General features: G+C 43.4%; 1 protein-coding gene across 2 annotated transcripts in view; it reads left to right on the top strand.

Moving 5' to 3' along the window:
* The window catches only part of LOC308089288 (endoplasmic reticulum aminopeptidase 1-like), a 30,247-nt gene that overhangs the window by 77 nt on the left and 17,670 nt on the right, over window positions 1-12,500 (top strand). Inside the window, exons 1-10 of one of the 2 annotated variants that reach the window (XM_080433921.1) lie at window positions 1-150; window positions 3,544-3,843; window positions 4,678-4,952; window positions 5,351-5,489; window positions 6,102-6,236; window positions 7,314-7,434; window positions 8,267-8,421; window positions 10,740-10,853; window positions 11,752-11,883; window positions 11,981-12,112. The exon at window positions 1-150 is cut by the window's left edge and continues 77 nt beyond it. In XM_080433921.1, coding sequence (XP_080290047.1) covers window positions 3,742-3,843; window positions 4,678-4,952; window positions 5,351-5,489; window positions 6,102-6,236; window positions 7,314-7,434; window positions 8,267-8,421; window positions 10,740-10,853; window positions 11,752-11,883; window positions 11,981-12,112 — 1,305 coding nt within the window. In that variant the 5' untranslated portion in view covers window positions 1-150; window positions 3,544-3,741. Of the gene's footprint in view, window positions 151-3,543; window positions 3,844-4,677; window positions 4,953-5,350; window positions 5,490-5,809; window positions 5,823-6,101; window positions 6,237-7,313; window positions 7,435-8,266; window positions 8,422-10,739; window positions 10,854-11,751; window positions 11,884-11,980; window positions 12,113-12,500 lie in introns of those variants that run through there. The other variant, XM_080433922.1, reaches the window with a different exon arrangement.

Below are 12,500 nucleotides of genomic sequence, written 5' to 3'. Positions count from 1 at the left end.
GTTGCCTAGGCGACATGTTGTTGTTGTTGTAGTTGATGATGAGCTTGTAGATCAGTTCTGATCTTCACTCCACCTCCCAGGATGCATCATTCCTGTGTGTTCTCCTTTCACTTTCTTTCTCTTTCTGTCTCCACCACGCAGCACGACACAGTAAGAACAATACTACTCAAAGAAGTATATTATATATATTATATATAGTATTATATATGTATATAACATTATATCTGTATTTATAGCACTGTGCCAGTAGCCAATAGCTAGCCTTGGATCAAGACTATCATATAGTGGTGGAAAAAGTACTCAAATTCTTTACTTAAGTAAAAGTACCAATACTGCAAAATAAAAATACTCTGTTACAAGTAAAAGTCCAGAATTCAAAATTTACTTGAGTAAAAGTACAAAAGTATTGGCATCAAAATGTACTTAAAGTACCAAAAGTAAAAGTACAAAAATGTTTGAAAATAGCAGATCTACAAGCTCACAACGCGTCGCAAAGCGACGCGTTGTGAGCTTGTAGATCGGCTATTTTCAAATAGCCTATGTATAAAACAGGGCTTAAGTGGTTAATGTATGTTTCATAATATCATAATTTATATCTGAAAAGTAACTAGTAACTAATGTTCTCAAATAATTGTAGTGGAGTAAAAGTACAATATTTGCCTCTGAGATGTAGTGGAGTAGAAGTAAAAGTATTGGAAATTGGAAATACTCAAGTAAAGTACAAATACCTCAAAATTGTACTTAAGTACAGTACTTAAGTAAATGTACTTAGTTACTTTCCACCACTGCATATAGTATTTGATCGAGTCTGACTTACTTTCTCCTATAAGTCCCCTGAAACATGACAGTCACATCATCATGACAGTCATGGTGGAACTTCAACCTGGTTTTGGCTTTTTTCTCCATTTACAACCCGTACATCTACATAACCGTTCACATTTTAAATATAAAGTTCTGACCTCATGGTCATGGAGGTAACAAGTTAAAACGCTCGCGTCTTAGATACCCGTATCTTCCGTATTGTTCAATAAAAAGCATTTTAATCCGATCGGTGGCCATTTCCTCCCAATTTTGTCCATGCTTTCAACTGCGCCACCCTATCGGTTGGGAGGTGTACTGCACACTTTTGATACATTACAACCATGAGAAAATGGCCACCGATTGGATTGAAATGCTTTTTATTGAGCAATACGGAAGATACGGGTACTTAGACCCAAGCGTTTTAACTTGTTACATTCATGGCCATGAGGTCAGCACTTTATATTGTAAATGTGAACGTTTATGTAGATGTACAGACTGTAAATGGAGAAAGTGCCAAAACCAGGTTGAAGTTCCGCCATGACGCTTGTGACAGACGAGCGTCATGTGAACCATGGCTATAGGTGCAGGTCATGTTCTACTTTACTTTATACCTCTGGGGCTGCGCGATAAATAATGTCATACCTCAATATTTATGCTAAATATCTAAATCAGGGGTCTTCAACAGGGGGTCCGGGACCCCTAGGGGGTCCTCAGAGTTACTATCCGGGGTCCGCCAAATCTTTGTGTGACATGATTTTTTTTCTGCCTTAATCACTTTGAACCCTAGCATCCCTTTTCTGAGGAGAACTTAAGCCAAAAATAGCAGATCTACACGTTGTGAGCTTGTAGATCGGCTATTTTTGGCAAAGATGTATAGGTGTAGAGGGAAAAAAAGAGCAGACCACGTAAACAAAAAAAGTATAATCTGAAACTAAACTATACAATATAGAGGGGGTCCCTGCTTCTTCTCTCTCTCAGCTAGGGGGTCCTTGGCCTGAAAAGGTTGAAGACCCCTGATCTAAATAGCTATGAATATGACTATATGGGATCACACTTGTTATTTAATATTGTTAAGTGTAGCAACAGTGAAAACAGCACATTATAGGTCCAACAATGCTCTTATTGTGACATTCCATAGACCAGAAGACACTCATAACTTGTCCATTGCTCTTGTCTTTGTATGTCTTTATGTATGTATTTTGTTGTGTTTTCTTGTGTCATGTCAAATGTGTGTACTGTTTATTGTTGCATACATGGCTGCTGGGTCGCAAGACGAATTTCAGTGTGAACTGACAATAAAGTATTATCGTATCGTATCGTATCGTATCAAAACACACAAAGAGCTACAGCCTTACATGAACCTTTACAGGTCTGTAACTCTCAGAGTTATTATGGGCGTCCTTGACAATAAAACAGTTATAGAACCACTATCCTAGTAGGACTCCTAATGTGTCATACATAGTGTCATAGTAAATCAGTGTCATACATATTGTGAAGAAAACCTGGAGACTGAGACATTCAGTTAATGGGTCTTATGATCAAAATAAGAACATTATAATGTTACGGTATGTAAAAAAAACAAGACAGGACACATTGATGACCCCTGCAACACATCTATATATATTTATATAACAATATATCGTCACCGTCTTCTAAGCTCCTAATAAACTATTCTAGGATATTTTTGCAGCTGGACTGCATCGGACTTCTAAATAACACCTGAGTGGACTTTTCAAAGCAGTCAGTACATACATTAGATTTTAAAAAGTCAAATAAATCGCTACTTTTTATTAATTAAAAACAATTCCAACATTTTCCAAAAGTATTTCATAAATAAAATGAAACAAATAAAAAAAGTAAGTAAGAGGTAGTGAAGAGATCTACAAGCTCGTAGATTGTAGATCTGCTATTTTCAATAGCCTGGGTCCCGGGCAAACATCTAATATTTTTTTCTTTTTCTTGCAGGATTATGCAAAGGCTAAAATGTAACTTAGATAGCATGTTATGTAGACAGATGCCAGGTCATTGTTGACCTGTATAGTTTATATAGTTATAGTTATAGTTATATAGTTATAGATATCATGTTATATAGACAGATACCAGGTCATTGTTGACCTGGCATCCTACAGTGCGTATAGTTTCATTGTAGGCTGGTGATAGGTTCTTGGTTTACGTATGTATTAGTTATTATTAGATGATTGGTTTACTTATGTATTACTTTATTACTATTTTTATGCATTATTATTATCTTGATTAATTGATTGATTTATTGAAATTTGTATTAGGCAAAAGGAATGTAAAACAACACAGTTACATTTATAATACTTTCTGTCTAAAAGGTCCGACCAAAAAAGTCCTTGCAGACTTGTTTCCGTTGGGGTCCTTGGTATTAATTTCATACACATATATAGTAGCAACCAAACAGTTCAAAAATCAACATACAAATACAGAGAAAAAATACCACTATGTACAAAAAACTATGAAAAATATATATATATATTCAAAAAAGGGGAGGGGGGTCGTCTGTCTACCTATCTGTCTAACCGGGAAACTGATGTATTATGTGTATTATTTATGATGTATTATCTTGTGTCCTTGCTTACTGTAAGCCGCTCTGGATTAAGAGCGTCTGCCAAATGCCTCAACTGTAAACTGTTAAGCTAAAAAGTTTGAACCACTGAACTAGGACCTTATAGTCCTGACAAGAAAACATATCACTTATTTTTTCTGGAATCCCTGCAGGTGTGAAGAAGACCCTCCCTCCATCCATCATGTCTGCAGCGTTGGGCGTCTTCATGATGCTGTGGGCGTTCTCCTCCTTGGCTCCTCCTTCATCGGGGGCTCAGCTGCCTCCTCCTCCTCCTCGCCACGGCGAGCCCCCCCCTCCTCCCCCCCCCCCCCCCTCTGGCTAGCGACGGGACGGCGTTCCCCTGGGCCCGGATGAGGCTCCCCACAGCGCTGTCCCCGACACACTACAACCTCAGCATCCATCCCAACCTCACCTCCCTGGACTTCAGCGGGGTGGTCCTCATTCACCTCCAGGTTAGAGTCATAACTATACCCATATACCAGTGGTGGAAAGTAACTAAGTACATTTACTTAAGTACTGTACTTGAGTACAATTTTGAGGTATTTGTACTTAACTTTTTCAATACTACTTTAACTAAAATCTTTGCTTCTGGGGGATTCTACAAATGTCTTCTAAATCATAACAGTTTATTTTTATTTTTTCAATTGCTCTAATATCAGTGGTTCTCAAACTTTTTCATGTCAAGGACCCCCAAAATGATATGTATTTGGCCGTGGACCCCCATCTCAAAATATTTTGTTCCAGGGACCCCCGAAGCAAAATGTATATATATATATATATTCAAAGATTTGCACACATTTCCACAATTATTTTTTCAAAAAATTGCAGATCTACAAGCTCGTAGATCTGCTATTTTTTGAAAAATCGTGAAATCTTTGAATAAATATATCTATATTTTTAAAGCGAACATTTTTAACTCAAACCTTTGCTTCTGGGGGTCCCTGGAACAACATATTTTGGCCAAATACATCATCATTTTGGGGGTCCTTGACATAAAAAAGTTTGATAACCACTGTTTTAAATGACACACTGGTCTGTATCGACCGATATGCAAGTTATGGGTTAAATATGGATGACCTCTCTACCTCCAGGTCCATGAAGACAGTTATGGGTCATTAAGTTATGGGTTAAATATGGATAACATCTCTACCTCCAGGTCCATGAAGACAGTTATGGGTCATTAAGTTATGGGTTAAATATGGATGACCTCTCTACCTCCAGGTCCATGAAGACAGTTATGGGTCATTAAGTTATGGGTTAAACATGGATGACCTCTCTACCTCCAGGTCCATGAAGAGACGGACTGCGTGGTTCTGCACGCCCACGACATGACCATCACGGAGGCGTGGCTCTCGGCGCCGGGGGGCGGGGCCCAGAACCCCCGGCGGGCCCTGAGGGTCCTGGAGTACCGGCCGTTCCAGCAGCTGGCTCTGGTGTCGGACCGCCCGCTGACCGCCGGACCCGGACTCTATCAGCTGGAGATCCGCTTCGCCGCCAACCTGTCCGACAGCTTCCACGGCTTCTACAAAAGCAGCTACCGCACCAGTACCGGTGACGTGAGGTAGAGATTAGAACCTTATTATAAACCTTTAGAACCTTTATTAGAACCTTTAGAACCTTTATTAGAACCTTTAGAACCTTTATTAGAACCTTTAGAACCTTTATTAGAACCTGATTAGAACCTCTCTCTGGTTACAGTTAATGATGCTGAGATGATCTTTTTAGCCATTATTTTATTGATTACTTGTTTTAATTAACATAATAATCGAGAAACAGTTTAAAAAAAATATATATATATATCAATTAGCCTGATTAACCAATTAAGCCATATGTTATACTTGCTGCTTAGATCTGCTATTTTTGCTATTGAATTAAAAAAGTAAAAAGAAGAAAAAACACATTTCAATATATATTTTTTTAAATGAATGATTGTATTGAATATTGTTGTGTCATGGTCAGGTTTCTAGCGTCCACGCAGTTTGAGCCCACCAGCGCCCGCGCCGCTTTCCCCTGTTTTGATGAGCCGGCGTTCAAAGCCAACTTCACCATCCAGATCATACGAGAGCCTCAACACATGGCCCTGTCCAACATGCCCACGGTACGTCTGTTACTGCCCTGTCAACATGCCCACGGTACGTCTGTTACCCTGTCCAACATGCCCACGGTACGTCTGTTACCCTGTCCTGTCTGTCCAACATGCCCACGGTACGTCTCTTACTGCCCTGTCCAACATGCCCACGGTACGTCTGTTACTCTACCCCACGGTACGTCTGTTACTCTACCCCACGGTACGTCTGTTACTCTACCCCACGGTACGTCTGTTACCCTGTCCTGTCTGTCCAACATGCCCACGGTACGTCTGTTACTGCCCTGTCTGTCCAACATGCCCACGGTACGTCTGTTACTGCCCTGTCTGTCCAACATGCCCACGGTACGTCTGTTACTGCCCTGGGACGACCCTGACCCCAAAGCCATATTAACTAACCTGTGATATCTAGGACTGTGACCCCAAAGCCATGTATTAGGGTTAGGACGTACGGTTGTGTTTTTTTCCCCAAATAAACGTTCAAACCTTTCTTTTTTAAGTTGTATCTATCTCTTTCCTTTTTTTTTTACTACTTGTATTTGTTGTCACAAGAGTCTGTGAGGTGCTGAAAGGAACTGAGCTAACACGCTAACAAGGCGTGGCTTCTCCTCTTTCCCCCTGCAGGTTAAGACTGTAGCGCTCCCTGGTGGCCTGCTGGAGGATCACTTTGACACCAGTGTCTCCATGAGCACCTACCTGGTGGCCTTCATCATCTCTGACTTCCTGTCCGTCAGCAAGACCACCCACCATGGCGTTAAGGTATTTACATAAGACCTCCCACCATGGTGTTAAGGTATTTACATAAGACCACCCACCATGGCGTTAAGGTATTTACATAAGACCACCCACCATGGTGTTATTAAGGTATTTACATTTACATAAGACCTCCCACCATGGTGTTAAGGTATTTACATAAGACCTCCCACCATGGTGTTAAGGTATTTATATAAGACCTCCCACCATGGTGTTAAGGTATTTACATAAGACCACCCACCATGGTGTTAAGGTATTTACATAAGACCTCCCACCATGGTGTTAAGGTATTTACATAAGACCTCCCACCATGGTGTTAAGGTATTTACATAAGACCACCCACCATGGTGTTAAGGTATTTACATAAGACCACCCACCATGGTGTCAAGGTATTTACATAAGACCTCCCACCATGGTGTTAAGGTATTTGCATAAGACCACCCACCATGGTGTTAAGGTATTTACATAAGACCACCCACCATGGTGTTAAGGTATTTGCATAAGACCACCCACCATGGTGTTAAGGTATTTGCATAAGACCTCCCACCATGGTGTTAAGGTATTTACATAAGACCACCCACCATGGTGTTAAGTCATTTGCATAAGACCTCCCACCATGGTGTTAAGGTATTTGCATAAGACCTCCCACCATGGCTTCAAGGTATCGTCCAGTTGGTTAGGCGTTCGCCAAAAAATAGCAACGCATTGCAGTACTGAGCTTGTAGATCTGCTATTTTTGGCAAATGGATTTGTGTAGAGTGAAATAAGAGCGTACCGAATGCGTTGTTTACAGGTCCGTTTCATCAAGTATAGGTTTTAAGCAGTGGTACTGAATTTGCAGCTCAACAACATCTGTCTCTGTCGGGGAAGACAGACACCTTGAATCTCTGTTTTCATAAACCAATGTCCTACACACAAGGTGGCGCATCGCCAAGTGTCGCTTGAGCTTGTAATCAGTAATATTGACCTATACTGTCTAATGTTCTCCACCAGATCTCAGTAATATTGACCTCTATACTGTCTAATGTTCTCCACCAGATCTCAGTAATATTGACCTCTATACTGTCTAATGTTCTCCACCAGATCTCAGTCTACTCTGTACCAGAGAAGTTGGAACAGACCTCCTTCGCTCTGGATGCTGCTGTCAAACTGCTGGACTTCTACGATGAATACTTTGATATTCCTTATCCTCTGCCTAAACAAGGTACACACACACACACTACACAACACAACACAACACAACACACCTTATCCTCTGCCTAAACAAGGTACACACACTACACAACACACCTTATCCTCTGCCTAAACAAGGTACACACACACACACACACACAACACAACACACCTTATCCTCTGCCTAAACAAGGTACACACACACACACAACACAACACAACACAACACACCTTATCCTCTGTCTAAACAAGGTACACACACACACTACACAACACAACACACCTTATCCTCTGCCTAAACAAGGTACACACACACACTACACAACACAACACACCTTATCCTCTGTCTAAACAAGGTACACACACACACTACACAACACAACACACCTTATCCTCTGCCTAAACAAGGTACACACACACACAACACAACACACCTTATCCTCTGTCTAAACAAGGTACACACACACACTACACAACACAACACACCTTATCCTTTGCCTAAACAAGGTACACACACACACTACACAACACAACACACCTTATCTTTTGCCTAAACAAGGTACACACACACAACGCAACACCACACCACACAACACGCGTTCAGTTGGAGACAGACACACACACGCAGTCGCACGCGCGCACACACGCACACACACACACACACACACACACGCACACACACACACACACACACACACACACACACACACACACACACACAGACACACACACACACACACACACACACACACACACACACACACACACACACACACAGTATGTGTATTAAGGTATTTACTGAACTGTTGTCTCTTAGTGTTCAGTATGTGTTGGTATTTAGTTTACTGTCTGTTGTCTTGCAGACCTGGCAGCGATCCCAGACTTCCAGTCGGGGGCGATGGAGAACTGGGGCCTGACCACGTACCGAGAGTCTGGCCTGCTCTTTGACCCCAGCAAGTCCTCAGCCTCCGACAAGCTGTCCATCACCATGGTGATAGCCCACGAGCTGGCCCACCAGGTAAACACACTGTCTGTCCATCGCCATGGTGACCAGGTAAACACACTGTCCATCACCATGGTGACCAGGTAAACACACTGTCTGTCCATCACCATGGTGATAGCCCACGAGCTGGCCCACCAGGTAAACACACTGTCTGTCCATCACCATGGTGACCAGGTAAACACACTGTCCATCACCATGGTGACCAGGTAAACACACTGTCCATCACCATGGTGACCAGGTAAACACACTGTCCATCACCATGGTGACCAGGTAAACACACTGTCCATCACCATGGTGACCAGGTAAACACACTGTCCATCACCATGGTGACCAGGTAAACACACTGTCCATCACCATGGTGACCAGGTAAACACACTGTCCATCACCATGGTGACCAGGTAAACACACTAGCCCTCATTTATCAACGGAGCGTAAAAAACAGCTTATATTTTTCCATATATTCGGCCGTACACCAACATGTGTCCTCCTTGTGGTTCTCTTTACATTGATGTGTCCTCCTTGTCCCAGTGGTTCTCTTTACATTGATGTGTCCTCCTTGTCCCCAGTGGTTCTCTTTACATTGATGTGTCCTCCTTGTCCCCAGTGGTTCTCTTTACATTGATGTGTCCTCCTTGTCCCCAGTGGTTCTCTTTATATTGATGTGTCCTCCTTGTCCCAGTGGTTCTCTTTACATTGATGTGTCCTCCTTGTCCCAGTGGTTCTCTTTACATTGATGTGTCCTCCTTGTCCCAGTGGTTCTCTTTACATTGATGTGTCCTCCTTGTCCCTAGTGGTTCTCTTTACATTGATGTGTCCTCCTTGTCCCAGTGGTTCTCTTTACATTGATGTGTCCTCCTTGTCCCCAGTGGTTCTCTTTACATTGATGTGTCCTCCTTGTCCCCAGTGGTTCTCTTTATATTGATGTGTCCTCCTTGTCCCAGTGGTTCTCTTTACATTGATGTGTCCTCCTTGTCCCCAGTGGTTCTCTTTACATTGATGTGTCCTCCTTGTCCCCAGTGGTTCTCTTTACATTGATGTGTCCTCCTTGTCCCAGTGGTTCTCTTTACATTGATGTGTCCTCCTTGTCCCCAGTGGTTCTCTTTATATTGATGTGTCCTCCTTGTCCCCAGTGGTTCTCTTTATATTGATGTGTCCTCCTTGTCCCCAGTGGTTCTCTTTATATTGATGTGTCCTCCTTGTCCCAGTGGTTCTCTTTACATTGATGTGTCCTCCTTGTCCCAGTGGTTCTCTTTACATTGATGTGTCCTCCTTGTCCCCAGTGGTTCTCTTTACATTGATGTGTCCTCCTTGTCCCCAGTGGTTCTCTTTATATTGATGTGTCCTCCTTGTCCCCAGTGGTTCTCTTTATATTGATGTGTCCTCCTTGTCCCAGTGGTTCTCTTTACATTGATGTGTCCTCCTTGTCCCAGTGGTTCTCTTTACATTGATGTGTCCTCCTTGTCCCCAGTGGTTCTCTTTATATTGGTGTGTCCTCCTTGTCCCCAGTGGTTCTCTTTACATTGATGTGTCCTCCTTGTCCCAGTGGTTCTCTTTACATTGATGTGTCCTCCTTGTCCCAGTGGTTCTCTTTACATTGATGTGTCCTCCTTGTCCCCAGTGGTTCTCTTTACATTGATGTGTCCTCCTTGTCCCAGTGGTTCTCTTTACATTGATGTGTCCTCCTTGTCCCCAGTGGTTCTCTTTATATTGATGTGTCCTCCTTGTCCCCAGTGGTTCTCTTTATATTGATGTGTCCTCCTTGTCCCCAGTGGTTCTCTTTATATTGATGTGTCCTCCTTGTCCCAGTGGTTCTCTTTACATTGATGTGTCCTCCTTGTCCCAGTGGTTCTCTTTACATTGATGTGTCCTCCTTGTCCCCAGTGGTTCTCTTTACATTGATGTGTCCTCCTTGTCCCCAGTGGTTCTCTTTATATTGATGTGTCCTCCTTGTCCCCAGTGGTTCTCTTTATATTGATGTGTCCTCCTTGTCCCCAGTGGTTCTCTTTATATTGATGTGTCCTCCTTGTCCCCAGTGGTTCTCTTTACATTGATGTGTCCTCCTTGTCCCAGTGGTTCTCTTTACATTGATGTGTCCTCCTTGTCCCAGTGGTTCTCTTTACATTGATGTGTCCTCCTTGTCCCCAGTGGTTCTCTTTATATTGGTGTGTCCTCCTTGTCCCCAGTGGTTCTCTTTACATTGATGTGTCCTCCTTGTCCCAGTGGTTCTCTTTACATTGATGTGTCCTCCTTGTCCCAGTGGTTCTCTTTACATTGATGTGTCCTCCTTGTCCCCAGTGGTTCTCTTTACATTGGTGTGTCCTCCTTGTCCCCAGTGGTTCGGGAACCTGGTGACCATGGAGTGGTGGAACGACCTCTGGCTCAACGAGGGATTCGCCAAGTTCATGGAGTTTGTCTCCATCGACATCGTCTACCCAGAGCTGCAAGTGGTGAGAAATCACAGCCTCCACTTACTGAAGGAAGGGACAGAACCCATAGTCCTCTCTGTCATGGGTTCACTTACTGAAGGAAGGGACAGAACCCATAGTCCTCTCTGTCATGGGTTCACTTACTGAAGGAAGGGACAGAACCCATAGTCCTCTCTGTCATGGGTTCACTTACTGAAGGAAGGGACAGAACCCATAGTCCTCTCTGTCATGGGTTCTCTTACTGAAGGAAGGGACAGAACCCATAGTCCTCTCTGTCATGGGTTCACTTACTGAAGGAAGGGACAGAACCCATAGTCCTCTCTGTCATGGGTTCACTTACTGAAGGAAGGGACAGAACCCATAGTCCTCTCTGTCATAGGTCCACTTACTGAAGGAAGGGACAGAACCCATAGTCCTCTCTGTCATAGGTCCACTTACTGAAGGAAGGGACAGAACCCATAGTCCTCTCTGTCATAGGTCCACTTACTGAAGGAAGGGACAGAACCCATAGTCCTCTCTGTCATGGGTTCACTTACTGAAGGAAGGGACAGAACCCATAGTCCTCTCTGTCATAGGTTCACTTACTGAAGGAAGGGACAGAACCCATAGTCCTCTCTGTCATGGGTTCACTTACTGAAGGAAGGGACAGAACCCATAGTCCTCTCTGTCATAGGTTCACTTACTGAAGGAAGGGACAGAACCCATAGTCCTCTCTGTCATGGGTTCACTTACTGAAGGAAGGGACAGAACCCATAGTCCTCTCTGTCATAGGTTCACTTACTGAAGGAAGGGACAGAACCCATAGTCCTCTCTGTCATGGGTTCACTTACTGAAGGAAGGGACAGAACCCTGTCTCTACGGGATCTGTGCTGGTGTCTACGTTAGATCGATGACGTTTCTCTTCCTGTTTTCTCTCCAGGACGACTTCTTCCTGGGAAAGTGTTTCGAGGCCATGGAGGTGGACTCTCTTAGCTCCTCCCACCCGGTGTCCACGCCCGTGGAGAACCCCACCCAGATCCGCGAGATGTTCGACGACGTCTCGTATGACAAGGTGGCTTCCAGCTAACAACACTCCCACAGCATAAAGGAACCATCCGTCTGTTTTCTGTTGTTGTTGTTGTTCTGAATGTGCTGGTTCTGTCCTGCAGGGGGCGTGCATCCTCAACATGCTCAGAGACTTCCTGACCCCCGAGGCCTTTAAGGTCGGCATCGTGGGCTACCTGAAGCTCTACAGCTACCAGAACACTGTGAGCAGACAGCTGTGGGACAGCCTGACCAACGTGAGGATAACGCTATGATTTATATATCTGATCTCAATTATTACACTATAACCGATCTACAAGCTCTGCAGATGTGTATTTTTGGTACAGAACAGCAGGGTTCAAAGGTTAAGCATTAGTTGAGTTGAACTGATGTTAACGTCTTCAAACTGGTTTACCAGACACATGTCATACCAAATATAACCACTTGGTGTCACACTTGACTTAGGAATATAATAGAGGCATGAACGAGAGTGTAGGAACTGACATGATTTAACCCATGAAGACATTGTTTTGGCTATTCAAAAATAGCAGATCTACAAGCTCATCTTTGCTTCTGGGGGGTGGGGGGGGGGCTCCCTGGAAGAAAATGTTATGAGATGGGGGTCCGCAGCCAAATACATATAAT

This window comes from Gymnoscopelus braueri (assembly GCF_963280865.1).
Source record: "Gymnoscopelus braueri genome assembly, chromosome: 7".
Taxonomy (NCBI): Eukaryota; Metazoa; Chordata; class Actinopteri; order Myctophiformes; family Myctophidae; genus Gymnoscopelus; species Gymnoscopelus braueri.
This window is presented reverse-complemented; position numbering and strand designations above follow the sequence as displayed.